Source organism: Salmo salar, chromosome ssa22 (genome assembly GCF_905237065.1).
Source record: "Salmo salar chromosome ssa22, Ssal_v3.1, whole genome shotgun sequence".
Classification (NCBI taxonomy): domain Eukaryota; kingdom Metazoa; phylum Chordata; class Actinopteri; order Salmoniformes; family Salmonidae; genus Salmo; species Salmo salar.
The window spans coordinates 32,131,742-32,149,067 of NC_059463.1; the positions used below are offsets into that span (position 1 = coordinate 32,131,742).

Consider the following 17,326-nt stretch of genomic DNA (forward strand, 5'->3'; position numbering starts at 1 on the left):
CTGTCTGCTTGGAACAAAACAGCTACAGTAATAGCCCTTAGCTACAGAATAAACCTATTTTGCAAATATATTCAATCATTATGTTGCTTATCCAATGCCCTGGTTAACCTATAGCTATAAAAAAAAATTCTGTTATGAAAAATAGGGGTTTAGGAAGAATTTATTATTTCTACAGCTGTGATATTTTTGGTTGTTCTTGAGGCTCTGATGTTGTTTTCACCACTGTGTCCTGAGGTAATAGATCAGTGTTATAATAGGCACAGTGAGGTCTATAGAGGCCCAGCAGCTGTACACAGCTACTATAGAAAACACAAAGCAGAGGGGGGACTGGCGAAAGGAACTGTTACTGAGGTGTATAGTCACATAGAGTTAAGACATTTCAGAAACATACCTAATGTCATTTCTAGGTTACGTTGATAGGAAGGTATTTGATGGATGTAGACATTCACTTCTGACGTCAAGCAAAGCTTTTATGTTTGAGCACTACAGGTTGAAAGGTGTCATTTGCATTTTGTCACAGGTTGTCAACGTTTGTCCAGAAAAAGTGTTTCTTCCCCTTTGCTAACTACATAACACTTAATGAAGATCACCACTCCACCAAAATCTACATGGGAAATAAATCGACACATGAAGAAAATATGTTTTATATATCTAAAAAAATTATTGATGTACATTATGGTATCTATTATCCTTTGAATAAAATATATTGAATTACATTCTACGTTTCAGGCATTGGTAGGAATCTTAAGTTTCAATTCACAAGTTAAAAGACTGTGGCAGTGTACTATGGGTGTTCAAATATTTGAATCTACGTGGCCGTGCATGTGTGTGCATGCTTATGTGTAAGTGTGTGTGGGGACGTGTGAGTGTTTGCATGTGTGTGTGTGTGTGTGTGCGCACAAACGCTAATATTGGTGGCCCTAAAAGCTCTGTGTTCCCTGAAGTGTGTAATACAGTATGTCTGTATTACAACAGCCATGACTCCATTATATTCTCCATAAAGCTCCCTACAAACACCAGAAGGTAATACATACATACATTCTTTTACAATACAACAATCTTCCTGAGTATTCAATAACATGACTACATATATTTCTTTAAAAAGGCAAAAAGAAAAAAGAATGCATACATCAAAAACACAAGCAGATTCCGATTTTAGGATTCTAAGAGTATCTCTATGAAAATGGCACATTTGCATTGGTTTGACAGTGTACTCTTTAGTAAACTCAGCAAAAAAAGAAACGCCCCTTTTTCAGGACCCTGTCTTTCAAAGATAATTCGTAAAAATTCAAATAACTTCACAGATCTTCATTGTAAAGGGTTTAAACACTGTTTCCCATGCTTGTTCAATGAACCATAAACAATGAATGAACATGCACCTGTGGAACGGTCGTTAAGACACTAACAGCTTACAGACCAGTAGGCAATTAAGGTCACAGTTATGAAAACTTAGGTCACTAAAGAGGCCTTTCTACTGACTCTGAAAAACACCAAAATAAATATGTCCAGGGTCCCTGCTCATCTGCGTGAATGTGCCTTAGGCATGCTGCAAGGAGGCATGAGGACTGCAGATGTGGCCAGAGCAATAAATTGCAATGTCCGTACTGTGAGACACCTAAGACAACGCTACAGGGAGACAGGACGGACAGCTGATCGTCCTCGCAGTGGTAGACCACGTGTAACAACACCTGCACAGGATTGGTACGAACATAACACCTGCGGGACAGGTACAGGATGGCAACAACAACTGCCCGAGTTACACCAGGAACGCACAATCCCTCCATCAGTGCTCAGACCGTCCGCAATAGGCTGACAGAGGCAGGACTGAGGGCTTGTAGGCCTGTTGTAAGGCAGGTCCTCACCAGACTTCACCAACAACAACGTCGCCTATGGGCACAAACCCACCGTCGCTGGACTGACAGGACTGGCAAAAATGTCTCTTCACTGACGAGTCGCGGTTTTGTCTCACCAGGGGTGATGGTCGGATTCGCGTTTATCGTCGAAGGAATGAGCGTTACACCGAGGCCTGTACTCTGGAGCGGGATCGATTTGGAGGTGGAGGGTCCGTCATGGTCTGGGGCGGTGTGTCACAGCATCATCGGACTGAGCTTGTTGTCATTGCAGGCAATCTCAACGCTGTGCATTACAGGGAAGACATCCTCCTCCCTCATGTGGTACCCTTCCAGCAGGCTCATCCTAACATGACCCTCCAGCATGACAATGCCACCAGCCATACTGCTCGTTCTGCAAGACAGTAATGTCAGTGTTCTGCCATGGCCAGCGAAAAGCCTGGATCTGGCAAATCTGGTGCAGTCCATGAGGAGGAGATGCACTGCAGTATTTAATGCAGCTGGTGGCCACACCAGCTACTAACTTACTTTTGATTTTGACCCCCCCCCCTTTTGCTCAGGGACACATTATTCCATTTCTGTTAGTCACATGTCTGTGGAACTGGTTCAGTTTATGTCTCAGTTGTTGAATCTTATGTTCATACAAATATTTACACATGTTAAGTTTGAAAATAAACGCAGTTTACAGTGAGAGTTTATATGCTGTAGTTAAAATTCTCTCTCAAGTGTGTTTCTACAAGTATCTCTTTCTGCAGGTTTAAGTATTTGAATGTATTGATAGAGCTGCATGTAACACTGCATAATGAACAATAGTTCACCTAATTTCAGTTTTTGACAAAATAAGCAATGCATAGTGTAGAGAATCATTGTACGATCTAAACTGTTGTGAAATATATTTTCAATAACCAAAAAGATTGTATTTTCAGCTGTTTAAAGCTGGTGTACAACACCGAAAGTAAAAGAAGCAAAAACTAAAGAACGGGAAGCATAGAAATAGCGCACATAGAATAGATCTACTGGTTCTTATGCTTGCTTTCGATGAGAATAACATATCTATAACTCACATTTCTATGTGAATTTGGTCAGGTTGCCCAAAAAGTTACATATTGCAGCTTTAACAGAAAAAGAAAAAGAGTGAGTGAAACAAACTGAGAAAAAGCAGGGAAGGGAAAACATGGTGAAAATGTAGTGATGAGAGGTAGAGAAAGAGGGAGAAATAACATAGAAACACTGTCAAAAGAAAACAGGGAAAAGGGAAGGGGGGAGAGGGGGACATTCGTTTCAAAGCGAGTTGTATAGAGGCACCAAGCCTCAGAAGAGCTGTCATTGTGCTCGTGGTGTCAAGTTATTAAAGTACATCACATCTATGTTCTTCTTCTCTACTTTTTGGTCTGAAAGGTTATGATTCTTATGGTGCTGTAGGAGGTAATAGAGTCAAACGTCCTTTCCATATCAAGCGGCCACTCCAATTAAGAGAGCAACTCTTCAAAACAACAACATTGCAATGTCACTGTCTGCCAAAGTAGCAGATTGGGAAATAAATAGGATCCTGAGAGAAGCAGTCGGTAATCCATTCAGACTGCCTGATTTAGCCCTATCCATCTAGATCCCTCCCTCTGTCCTCACACCACCCCACCACACTCATACAGGACAAAGTGCCCCTTGACTCTTTGGAGAAAATCTAAGAATGAAAATGATATAAGATAGGAGGCGGATTCAAGTCATTTGCCATTTTCTCTCCTTCCTGGTTAGATCACATGACCTCTCATTGCAAATCCAATTATTATTTTCCCCCAGTTTTTGGCAGAGTAAGTACTCTACTTGGTTTTCAAATGCCAATAAAACCGAGGGACCCCCAGAGAGTTTTCCTTTCAAGTGCCTGATCTAGCGTCCTCCAGTTGGGTCCTCAGATCGTGCATGTGACACAGGCATCTTCATGGCCAGCCTCTGATGGGGGAAGCCATGTTCCCCTCCTCCCCCACTCTCCCCCCCTTGGGCTGAGGAGGGGCTGTACTCCCCCTGCCCACCATAAGGAGGCGACACCAGAGGCTTGCCGGGCTTGTAGGCCTGGACTTCTGAGCCCGCTATGTCGTAGTCGTTGCCGTGACCATTGCCGTGGCTCTTGCTGTGGCCATTGCCGTACTTCCTGTACCGCGCTCCTTCTCCTCCTCCCTCCTCCCCCTCTTCCGCCATCTCAAAGGCCTTGCGTTTCAGCGGCCCTCCTGTCTCAGAGCCGGACCCTAGGCTGTGACTGGGGTAGCCATAGCTGCCCCCCGCCATGGTGGATCGGGGGGTCAGGGGGGTAGGGGTGCTCAGCCCAGAGGGGAGGTAGGAGGCACTGGGGTGGCTATGGCTGTAGCTGGCTGCCAGGCTGGTCTGGAGGTGGGGGTAGCAGCCTGGCGGGTAGTTGTATACAGGGTTGGTAGGGTTGTAGCTGGACACCAGGGTGGGGGTGGTTTGCAGAGAGGCTGGGGGAAGTGCTGAGCCGGGCTGGAGGCAGTATCCTGAGGAGAGGTAGGTGCTGTTGTAGGAGAGGGGGTAGTCCTGAGAGGGGGGTCCATTACAGGAGCCACCACCACTATACCCAGGGTCAGAGGTCAAGTTACTGTTCACCACCGTCACACTGCCCGTGCCAGGGAGGCCCACTGATGCTGATCCCACTTTGGCCCCTGCTGCCAGGGCCTCCAACGCAGGGTAACACTCCATGCCCTGCCCCAGGGCCCAGGGCTCAGTCTCACTCTTCAGGAAGGTCCCAGGCTCTGAGTAAGCCCCTGGGGCAGGCCTTTCGTAGGGCAGCTCCAGGCCTGAGTACTTTTCGGCGTAGCGTTTTAACAAGGAAGACGCGGTGAGGGCAGAGATGTCATCGCTGGCCCAGGGGTATCCGGCTGCAGTGGTGTAACCACGTGAGTCGTGTTTGTGGGCGGAGGGAGGGGAGGTGGTGGAAGACACATCCAGGTGCTGCTCAGGCCACTGGGACAGGGGGGCCGCGTGCTCCGGAGACCAGTGCATCTTCAACAGACCTATAGACCCACAGAGAGAGGACAGGGAGAGCATGGTTATTCACCACGTATTACATTTTGTCAGGTGCCACAACGAGAGACCTCGGAAAATTACAATTGGCTCAGAACAGGGCATCACGGCTGACCCTTAAATGTACATGGAGATTTAACATTAATAATATGCATGTAAATCTCTCATGGCTCAAAGTGGAGGAGAGATTGACTTCATCACTACTTGTTTTTGTAAGAAGTGTTTACATGCTGAATGCACCAAGGTGTCTGGTTAAACTACTAGCACACAGCTTGGACACCCATGCATACAGTACCCCACAAGACATGCCACCAGAGGTCTCTTCACAATCCCCAAGTCAAGAACAGACTATGGGAGGAGCACAGTACTACATAGAGCCATGACTACATGGAACTCTATTCCACATCAGGTAACTGATGCAAGCAGTAGAATCAGATTAAAAAAACAGATAAAAATACACCTTATGGAACAGCAAGGACTGTGAAGAGACACACACACAGGTACAGACACACCTACACATACGCATGATAAGACACACACTCTACACACGTACACATGGATTTTGTATTGTAGATATGTGGTAGTAGAGTAGTGGCCTGAGGGATTACACTAAATGTGTTGTGAAAGTGTTATGAAATGTAATGTCATATCATTTTTAAATTGTATATAAGTGCCTTAATGTTGCTGGACCCCAGGAAGAGTAGCTGCTGCCTTGGCAGGAACCAATGGGGATCCATAATAAATACAAAATCCATCAGTCCAGTTTTAGAGCAGAGATAACTGCAAATTATTCAAGTTGTTCAGATAACCATACCACACTGGTAATACACTAACTAAATGCAAATATATTGAGTTTATACAAGATAAAATACAACGAAGTTCCACTTTACTCAAGGTTTCATGGAGATTGACTTCTTTCTCACTTGAAAACCCAAGGAAATAAGACTTTCTTAAAAACATTACAGTCCCGCTGACCAGCAGAGCCCATTATCATGTCTTTGCTTAGCAATCCCTCTTCTCCCCAGTGCCCCACACTGCTCCTACAGCTCTACCCGCGGAGGGTACCTTGTGCTCTGAGCTCCTCCATGCCTAATCGTCATGAACAACACAGCCCCTGGCCTGGTCTCCAGGGCGATAAGCCCCTATCAGCCGCCCCGCTCCCTTCTGTCCTGCTCTCTCACTGGGAGCATTGTTGTCCCTCTGTACGGGGCTCTGTGTGTGGGACCCCCACTCTCTCAATCTAACACGAACACACACACACACACACACACACACACACACACACACACACACACACACACACACACACACACACACACACACACACACACACACACACACACACACATACATACATACATACAAACAACCGCATACACACTCACACGCACATTAGTGCAGTGTGTTCCATTGGTGCAGTGATCAACCATTTTGATTGGCTTTGCAGGCTGCGTGTCTTTGAGCAGGCATTAGGCTGACATTCCAGGCATTGCAGAGTATTATTAAACTGTCCTGACCCTTTGAGCCTGGGCCAGAGGGACTACAACAGAACTGAGAGGGAGGGGGAGAGAGAAAGAGAGAGGGAGGGAGGGAGGGAAAGAGGGGAAAGAGAGAGAGAAATGTGGGGACGGGGGGGGACGGGGGGGGCAGTGAGGAGGGAGAAACCTATGGTTGTTCACATGCTTTACCAGTTTCCCCTATACTAGTCAGTTGTGTGGAGGTGAGCGTTTATGAGCTCAGTGTTGAGTTTGTTTACACTACAACTCTGTAGCGTTTGGTGCCTACATCTGACTGTCTGCTCTCTCCATACACTAAACAGTGTTTTTGTGTGCCCATACATTTGTGGGAGTACAATGTTTGAACACGGCTTTATCGACTGTGCCAGAAGTAGTTTGTTGTTGTTGAGCTGTGGACAGGGACAGTCCAATGACTGGCTGGAATTCCCTGGATTACAGACACATTTACAGGGGGGATTGGAACTTGGCTGGGGAGGGGCTGGACGACTGGGATCTCAGGATTGGATGAACGGAATTATGGGACTGTGATCGTATAATTTAGGGATCAACGTGGATCATTTAGCGGCCCTTCTGTTGGTTCTGGTCAATGTGTGACTAAATCCTGCACTCACAGGGAGCCAAGTCCCAATCCCCCTGGAAATGTCTCTGTGCTCCAGGGAATTCCAGACAGTCATGGGACTGTCCCTGTCCCCAGCTCAACAACAAACACACCACTTCTGGCACAGTCGATAAAGCCGCACTCAAACATTGCACTCCCACAAAAGTACGCGCACACAAATACACACTCTTTAGCGACGTAACTTTGTTCAGGCTTGAAGCTCCCTACCAGCTGACCTGGCTTTTGAGAGACTGTGTTGGATCAGGGTTAAGTCGAGGGAAAGAATAAACACAATCCACACGGACACATCTACAGTATACTAGGGTGTACATACAAAGGCTTACACAAAGTGACTTCAAGGGAAACACACCTATACGCATACACACTCTCCGAGACACAGACTGACCCACACATGCACATATACTGTACATGGGTATATACACAAACACACACAGTCGGAGTAATTCTCACTGAGATGGGAGCCCTCTCTAATCAAGATGAGACATTTTCTATTGTACCAGGCTTAATCTATGTTCTGTAAACCTAATCTATACTCAAACTGTCTGAAGGCTGAATGAAGTCGGGAATCAGGATCAGACTGGTCCCGACTGGACTGGAAACCATCAAAACAACACAATAATGGATTAGGAGATGCAAAGCTAGTGTGTGTGCGTGTGTGTGTGATTTGTTGCGCATGCATACAGTACTTGTGTGTCTGTGTGCACGCACATGTCTATGCTTACAGTAGTAGTGATTCATAAAGGAGGGTGAGGAGATGCCAGGAAGGATTAGGGAAAACAGTGAGTATACAACACAGCCATCTGTAGCAGAGGATGTATGGGGAGTAGGGTATGGAGGAGGGCCCACTTTTTAATGGCTTTTTAAGCATTAGGTATGTGTGTTTTTTGTTTCTCCTCATCTATTGCTGTCCTGTTGTTGGAAGCATATTCTTGTTGTTTGTGATGTTGTAAGTCTTCAAAATGATTTTGAAGGGTGTTGAAACTTCACTCTGGGTGATCATACAAAACATGGCAGAGACAAAATGTGTTCTCAATTTGTGCGAACTCAATTGTTCGCACAAACCTCCTATTGATATTTAAATGTACGTAAATAGGATGCTTTACGCATGTTTGAAATGTCAATGGGAGGTTTGTTCGAAAGTTTGAAATTATGCATGCATTTCTGAAATGAGGATTTGCGCTATAGTATCTCATGATGGATTGAATGATGTCAGAAGTGTGAAACAGTGACTTATGCTGTAGCACAACATTGTTTCAAGACACTGGTTCCAAATAGTGCTACTTGTGTGCATTGCATGATTCTAACCGTTTACTAAACTATGGTTCTATAATCAAATCAAACTTTATTTGTCACGTGCCGAATACAACAAGTGTAGACTTTACCGTGCTTAATTGCAAGCCCTTAACCAACAATGCAGTTCTGACGTTTAGACCTAACCCTAACCCAGACCCTAACCCAGATCCTAACCCAGACCCTAACCCAGATCCTAACCCAATGTTTTGAGTGTGTGGATGGATCTAACATGTTGTGCAAATGAGAGTTGACTGAGTGTGTTTGTGTGAATGTATCCGTGTGGCGTACGTGCAGACACTGTCGTGGGGACCCCAAACAGAAACAGCTGTTTTGAGCAGAGGAACCTTCTCTCTCTGTGTCCAGCCTGTCCCTCAGCTCCTATTGTCCCCCCACGTCCCCTAACAAAGCCACAGGGACCCTATTGTCTGACAGCAGATCCTATAAGAACTCAAACATCTCACTAACTCAGACCACCATCTCCATATATCCACCAGCCGTACTGACAGTTTACAAGACGTGTGTGTGTGTGTGTGTGTGTGTGTGTGTGTGTGTGTGTGTGTGTGTGTGTGTGTGTGTGTGTGTGTGTGTGTGTGTGTGTGTGTGTGTGTGTGTGTGTGTGTGTGTGTGTGTGTGTGTGTGTGTGTGTGTAATGAGTAGTCCCAAAAGGACAGTGGCTCCTGAAATCTGAGACCTGGAGGAAGTGAGATAGAGTTACAGCCCCCCTGTTCATCCACCACACACGCACACACTCTCCCTGTCACTCACACACACACACACACACACACACACACACACACACACACACACACACACCAGCCTCCTCCTGCTCCCCGGGGTCAAGGCTAACTCTATACCCCAGCTTTTCTTTTCCTGCCTCAAGGACTAAGGCCCTCACATGGATCCAACACACCTCATGGGACCAGGGGGCCAGTAAAACAGGCATATTGTGCATGTGTGTGTGCCTGAGCAACGAACAGGGAACAGGGGGCTTGTAAACAAGAGCTTGATCAATCCAATCAGAGGATGGCTAGTATGTGCCCCCCCCCCCTCCTAGTCCAGCTTTCAACACCATCCACTCTGTCCGAAGCTCTGACCCCCCCTCCCCCCTCCCCTCCACTCCATTGCAGCCAGCCTGTGAGAGAGCAGCTTAGTCTCGCTGGACTGGTCCTAATTACATAGCCGGGTAGAGAGAGGATTTAGCTTCTGCTCTCTCTCTCTGTCTCGCTCACTCTCGGTCTCTCTCTCTCCCTATACCTACCGTCAATCACCAACGATGACCAGTGTGCAAATGACCCTTCCACAGCCAGCAGAGACATAATATGTGCTGTTCAGGTTTGTGTTCTCTAGAACTCACAACACCCAAAATCCTAAGACTGGAGAGACCAAACCCACTGATGATGTTCCTCATCTTTAGATGTTCAACCTTTTCAACAATCAACACACACTCTTATTCAGAATAAGATAATGCTTGTAATCTAAATGAAAGAATCTGATCATTCAACCTATTGGTCAGAGTTATGCACATGATCGATGCGAGCAGGAGAGCTGCTGGTGTGAATTCTTTCCCCCGCTTGGTAGCGGTCCACTGCATGGTCAGTATTAGCAATTAAGGGTTAATCAGATGAATAGTGGAGAGAGAAAGGCAGGGATGCGGGGGAGGGGCACATGGACCTGGGATTTGGGGGGGGGGTTGCAAGGCATCAGAGGCATTGGACAGGAGGGGAAAGAAAACTGCCCTTATGGTAGGTAGCCTGACCACTCCAACATCGCTATTACTCAGTAAATATTAAACAAAGACTTCAACTCTTGCTGGACACACACACACACACACACACACACACACACACACACACACACACACACACACACACACACACACACACACACACACACACACACACACACATACACAGACATGCGAACATACATACAGTACCAGTAAAATGTTTGGACACACCTACTCATTCAAGGGTTTTTCTTTATTTTTACTATTTTCTACATTGTAGAATAATAGTGAAGACATCAAAACGATGAAATAACACATACGGAATCATGTAGGAACCAAAAAAGTGTTAAACAAATCAAAATATATTTTATATTTGAGATTCTTCAAAGTAGCCACCCTTTGCCTTGATGACAGCTTTGCACACTCTTTGCATTCTCTCAACCAGCTTCATGAGGTAGTCACCTGGAATGCATTTGCAATTAACAGGTGTGCCTTTTTAAAAGTTAATTTGTGGAATTTCTTTCCTTCTTAATGCGTTTGAGCCAACATGTTGTGTTGTGACAAGGTAGGGGTGGTATACAGAACATAGCCCTATTTGGTAAAAGACCGTCCATATTATGGCAAGAACAGCTCAAATAAGCAAAGAGAAATGACAGTCCATCATTACTTTAAGACATGGAAAATGCCAAGAACTTTGAATGTTTCTTCAAGTGCAGTCGCAAAAACCATCAAGCACTATGATGAAACTGGCTCTCATGAGAACCGCCACAGGAATGGAAGACCCAGAGTTACCTCTAATGCAGAGGATAACTTAATTAGAGTTACCAGCCTCAGAAATGGCAGCCCAAATAAATGCTTCACAGAGTTCAAGTAACAGACACATCTCAACATCAACTGTTCAGAGTTGACTTTGTGAATCAGGACTTTATTATTATTATTATTTTAACCTTTATTTAACTAGGCAAGTCAGTTAAGAACAAATTCTTATTTACAATAACGGCCTACCCCAGCCAAACCCGGGTGACGCTGGGCAAATTGTGCGCCGCCCTATGGGACTCCCAATCATGGCCGGATGTGATACAGCCTGGATTCAAACCAGGGAATGTAGTGACGCCTCTTGCACTGAGATGCAGTGCCTTAGACTGCTGCGCCACTCGGGAGCCCTAGTGGTCAAATTCATGGTTGAATTGCTGCAAAGAAACCACTACTAAAGGACACCAATAAGAAGAAGAGACTTGCTTGAGCCAAGAAACATGAGCAATGGACATTAGACCAGTAGAAATCTGTCCTTTGGTATGATGCGTCCAAATTTGAAATCTTTGGTTCCAACCGCCGTGTCTTTGTGAGATGTAGAGTAGGTGAATGGATGATCTCCGCCTGTGTGGTTCCCACCGTGAAACATGGAGGAGGAGGTGTGATGGTGAGGGGGTGCTTTGCTGATGACACTGTCTGTGGTTTATTTAGAATTCAAGGCACACTTAACCAGCATGGCTACCACAGCATTCTGCAGCGATACGCCATCCCATCTAGTTTACGCTTAGTGGGACTGTCATTTGTTTTTCAACAGGACAATGACCCAAAACACACCTCCAGGCTGTGTAAGGGCTATTCGACCAAGAAGGAGAGTGATGGAGTGTTGCATCAGATGACCTGGCCTACACAATCACCCAACCTTAACCCAGTTGAGATGGTTGGGATGAGTTGGACCGCAGAGTGAAGGAACAGCAGACAATAAGTGCTAAGCATATGTGGGAACTCCTTCAAGACTGTTGGAAAAGCATTCCTCATGAAGCTGGTTGAGAAAATGGCAAGAGCATATGTGGGAACTCCTTCAAGACTATTGAAAAAGCATTCTTCATGAAGCTGGTTGAGAGAATGGCAAGAGTCTGCAAAGCTGTCATCAAGGCCAAGGGTGGCTACTTTGAAGAATCTAAAATATAAAATATATTTTGATTTGTTTAACACTTTTTTTTGGTTACTGCATGATTCCATAGGTGTTAATTCATTTTGATGTCTTCACTATTATTCTACAATGTAGAAAATATTTAAAATAAAGAAAAACCCTTGAATGAATAGGTGTGTCCAAACATTTTACTGGTACTGTACACTGTAGCTGAGATAGTTGACCTGTGTTAATGTGTTGTGTTTGACTGAGATAGACAGATAGGTCTGTGCCGGTCGTAAAGATCAGGATGTAAAGTTTGAGTGGGCCGTGCAGGCCCGCCGAGCGGCCAGAGTGAGAGAGAATCCTGGTCATCCTGCAGATAACTCGGGTTGTTGGAATGTCTGGAATTCAACCTGAGATATATTTACACAGCACATATCCTCACCATATGCAAGAGAGAGACTGAGAGATGAGAGGACAGCAAAAAAAATAAAGTGTTTGTTTAGGGCCCTGATTAATCACACTCTATCAGCTGGTCAGTCATTATTGGGTGATTTGTATTCGTTAGTACTAATTCAAGCCATTGGTTGGATCAATACGGAACGCATCAGTGGACCAATGGGACATTAATATACAGGGACGCCCGTGAGGACTCTGTGGACCGCCCACCCTCCAACAACCACTCCCCACTGGGCACAGATGTCAATTGAATGTCTATTCCAGATTGGTTTGACGTAATTTCATTGAAATGACGTAGAAACAACGTTGATTCAGCCAGTGGACCACTATGGCCACAAAGATCCATACAATACACACAAACTACCTTAGATTCATACTAAAAACACCACAGGCACTGAAACTGTATGTTATGTACTGTATAAGCATTGGATGCATGGCCCACAAGCACTAGATACTTTACTGGCCAATCAAGCCTGTCAGAGAAGAAGCTACTGGTGTGTCACTTCTTTTCTTCCCCTCTCCCCTCTCCCCTTACCCCCTCTATCCTGTTTTTTTTAGCAGGGCATGTCCTCCATAGGGCCACAGTGATGTCAATCTACATACCATCAGGTCCTCTTAAAATAAAACATGCATTTGATAATTTGAAGTTGGCTCGCACAGCTACTGCCTGAAAAGCTAAAAGTTAGCCTGTCATACTGGAGCAGCAAACTTTTGAGTGTGAAAGCTGTTTTACTTTGAACATTGGTTTTGGTTAAACAGGGTTCTTGTTCTTTCTTTCTACCTCTTTCCCGGTACACCTCTTCTGTGCCCCCCTCTCCCTCAGTGTGTCCATCCATGCCTGTGTGGTTTAGGCCACCCCTCCCCCACACTCTGTCTCTTTCAGCTCACCCACACATGTGGCCGGAGCTGCCTGGCCTCTCTGCTCATTGTGTCCACTCATATATCAGCCTGCAGCTGACCAGTCCCTCCTCCTGACCATCTGCCCTTTCTCTCTCTCTCTCTCTCTCTCTCTCTCTCTCTCTCTCATTCATATATATATATATATATATATAAACATAGTTCTCTTTTTCTGTTTCTTTATTCCTTCCTCCCCTGCCTTTTGCCCTCTGCCTGCTCTCTGCTGTTTCTCCATGCCTCCTGTGTTGAATGACTAAATGGTCTCTCTGATCTTGCTGTTGGCTACAGGCTCCACATCATTGCAGGCCAGGGAAATATAAGCCTTTACCACCTAATGAGGACCTTAAATGAGCTGGACTCAAATTTGCTTAACAAGCTGTCATGAACACTATGTTGGCCTGATGTGCACGTTTGTGTGTGTGTCTGACAGAGAGAGAGAGAGAGATACAGAGAGAGAGAGAGAAAGTGTGTGTGCGAGCATGCGTTCCTGTGTGTGTGTGTGTGTGTGAATCCCTACACACCAGTTTAATTAATGCTCATTGACACCCCGTCACTAACGACCTGACTCTCATTCACAGAACCACTTCACCCTGAGCTGTTTACCTACAGGCCACACAAGCTATTCACTACCACCTTTATATCACACACTCCTAATTATGACAACTGTGTGTGTGTGAGTCTTTAAAAACAGGAATGTTACAGATGTACGCTAGGCAAACTCATTTCAGACAAGACGCAAGTCATGTGTGTTCACACAACTCACTCTTTCTTTTCAAGGAACCACAAAATAAAATTTGGGAAAATATGCCTATAGTATCTTTCTCTTAGCTTAGCAGGAGTCCTGATAGCACACAGAGGTAGGAAATGTGCGTCCCTAATGCATTATTTCAATCATGTTAGCGTGGTAATCCTGTTAAACCTTCTTCTAATCAATAACCTCAGTCAATATGAGCATATTCATTAGCTTGGCTTAGAGACCCTCATGCAAACGCATATTGAAGCGTAACAATGTACCCAGCTTTCACCAACAATACACACCCATTATGGGAATGCATCACACACAAAAATACCTGACTTTTTGTGTCCTATTAAGTATGTCAAATGAATAACATCCTAAACATACAACATAATAATGTCCACAGAGGCAATCCATGAATTGGTCTAGTTTTACACCAGGAGATAGGAAAGGGTACGGTGACAAAGTCCAGGGGGGCAGGGCTAATTTGACCATCTGTGAGTGGACACAGGGCGTAAAATACATAACGAGGTGGGACTGCTCACTGTGACATTGTCAGTTCCAGCCTGACTGTACCAGCACACCTCACTCACATGGAGGAGAAAGGATAAATAGGATATTCTCTACCCCAATACATTGGACAGGAAGATCATTGTTGTTTAATAGTGGCCTTTCATTGAGAGAAAGAAAGAACAGAGGGAAGGAGAGCAACCAAGCTCTCTCTGTAGGGGGTGACAGGACTGAGCATCTTGCAGCCCTGCTCCCTGGTAAAGAGGAGGGTACTGAGTCCACTCAGAGTTGGTGGGAGGGGGGACACACGTTACACATTCTGCTGCTGGCTGGTCCCGCGCTGCTGCTGGCTCTCTGAGTGGATCTGTCAGTGTTTGTTATCATACACCACTCCATGGCTAGCCTCAGTAACCTCCACTACTCCTACACACTGATGACTGCCAAGGAGAGAAAGCAAGGAGTTAGACACCGCTGGAAAAATACAACACACACCTATGTATGTAATCACATCAAAAAGCTGTATTCACTCACTGGTTGTATATTCACATTGAAGTGACCCAAATGCAAACACTTATTCTCATCTTTGAGCACATTAATGCTCCCTCACTCACTAGCTCACTAGCATGTCAAATTAATTTAACAAAATGTCAGTAATACTAATTACTACTAATACATAATTACTATGACTGAAAGGATTACTGTAATTGAGAGAAATCTAAAACAAAAACACTAGAAAAACAGGAGTATTTTTGTACACATTAGGTATATTATTGGAGCTAACAGGAATGTACACAATAGGTATATTATTGGAGCTAACAGGAATGTACACATTAGGTATATTATTGGAGCTAACAGGAATGTACACATTAGGTATATTATTGGAGCTAACAGGAATGTACACACTAGGTATATTATTGGAGCTAACAGGAATGTACACATTAGGTATATTATTGGAGCTAACAGGAATGTACACACTAGGTATATTATTGGAGCTAACAGGAATGTACACACTAGGTATATTATTGGAGCTAACAGGAATGTACACACTAGGTATATTATTGGAGCTAACAGGAATGTACACACTAGGTATATTATTGGAGCTAACAGGAATGTACACATTAGGTATATTATTGGAGCTAACAGGAATGTACACACTAGGTATATTATTGGAGCTAACAGGAATGTACACATTAGGTATATTATTGGAGTTAACAGGAATGTACACACTAGGTATATTATTGGAGCTAACAGGAATGTACACATTAGGTATATTATTGGAGTTAACAGGAATGGGCGTACTCTTCATGAAAGACACGTGCACAATTTAAACCAAACAACATATAGTGCTGTGTGTGTGTGTGTGTGTGTGTGTGTGTGTGTGTGTGTGTGTGTGTGTGTGTGTGTGTGTGTGTGTGTGTGTGTGTGTGTGTGTGTGTGTGTTTGTGTTTACCACAGTGCCAAATGCTCGGAAAGGAAGGGAAAAGCTTCTGCCCTCTGATTGCAAAACAGCAACACCACCATCAGAAGAAAAAAGACTAAAGAGTTTCCAATTCTCTGCACCCACCAACACCTCCTCACACACTAACACAGTTACACACACACGCACCAAAAACAGCAATCAGAACTTTGTACTTTGTCAAGTGTTGAAGAATGCAGATGTGTTATTCCCATACAAAGCAAAAATACAGGAAGCAGGATAAAAACATAAAGATAACTGAGGAATTTGGGAATATATGAGATGATCAACATTTACATAATAGACACATCCCACTGGGCACTGACATCAATTCAACGTTTATTCCATGTTGGTTGGAAACAACGTTGATTCAACCAGTATGTACCCAGTGAGATTGTAGAGAGAAAAAAAACATGTTAATAAAGATTGAGAATAATTTTGAATATTTGTATGAGAGGAGAAAGCCATCTTAATTCAACAGCAGGTTTAGAGGGGAATAAATAAAGTGACAACACAAAACCGGTTACGGGAGTGAAAGAAGAGAAAAGCAGAAAAGAGGAGGAATGTGGAGAGCACAGCGTGATAAGACAAACAAGAGAGATAAAGAATCTGTTGGTATGGGAGAGAAATAAAGCAGGAAGAAGAAAGAAACAGAAGGAAAGGAGGAAATGCTCTAAAACAAAATCCAGTCCTACCTGCTCATGCTTGTATTTCCTTGATATGATGGGTTCTATCTGGAAGCCAATAGAATGACCCACACAGTAAGGCAGTGTTTTTCCACTTCTGGGACTCTATCCTTCTCTGCTCTCCCACTCTACCCCTCCCTCTCGCTCCCCTAGTGACAACAGAGCAGCACATACATCCCCTCCCCCATCCACTCCTCCCCTCCCCCTCTCCATCCCTCTCTTTTGTTAAAAACTATTTAAGCAGGAAGGAAGAGAGGCAAAAAGTGACCAATCATGACGTGTCAGAGAGGAGCCTGTATTCTCCTGCGGATTGTGTGTGTGTGTGTGAGAGAGAGACCACAATTAGACCCAACCAAATCATGAGAAAACAAGAATATAATTACTTGACACATTGGAAATAATTAACAAAAAATGCTATTTGGCCCTAAACAGAGAGTACACAGTGACAGAATACCTGACCACTGTGACCGACCCAAACTTAAGGAAAGCTTTAACTATGTACAGACTCAGTGAGCATAGCCTTGCTATTGAGAAAGGCCACCGTAGGCAGATCTGGCTCTCAAGAGAAGACAGGCTATGTGCACACTGCTCTCAAAATGAGGTGGAAACTGAGCTGCACTTCCTAAACTCCTGCTAAATGTATGACCATATTAGAGACACAT

General features: G+C 44.5%; 1 protein-coding gene across 1 annotated transcript; it reads right to left on the reverse strand.

Annotated features, from left to right (window-relative positions):
* Positions 1-2,407: 2,407 nt before the first annotated feature.
* LOC106583169 (fidgetin-like protein 2) lies at positions 2,408-16,829 on the reverse strand. Its single transcript, XM_014167039.2, has 2 exons — positions 16,674-16,829; positions 2,408-4,870 (listed from the first exon to the last, which is right to left on the reverse strand). Exon 2 carries the CDS (start codon positions 4,857-4,859, stop codon positions 3,735-3,737), a length of 1,125 nt encoding a protein of 374 aa, XP_014022514.1. The 5' UTR covers positions 4,860-4,870; positions 16,674-16,829; the 3' UTR covers positions 2,408-3,734.
* Between the last annotated feature and the right edge of the window lie 497 nt (positions 16,830-17,326).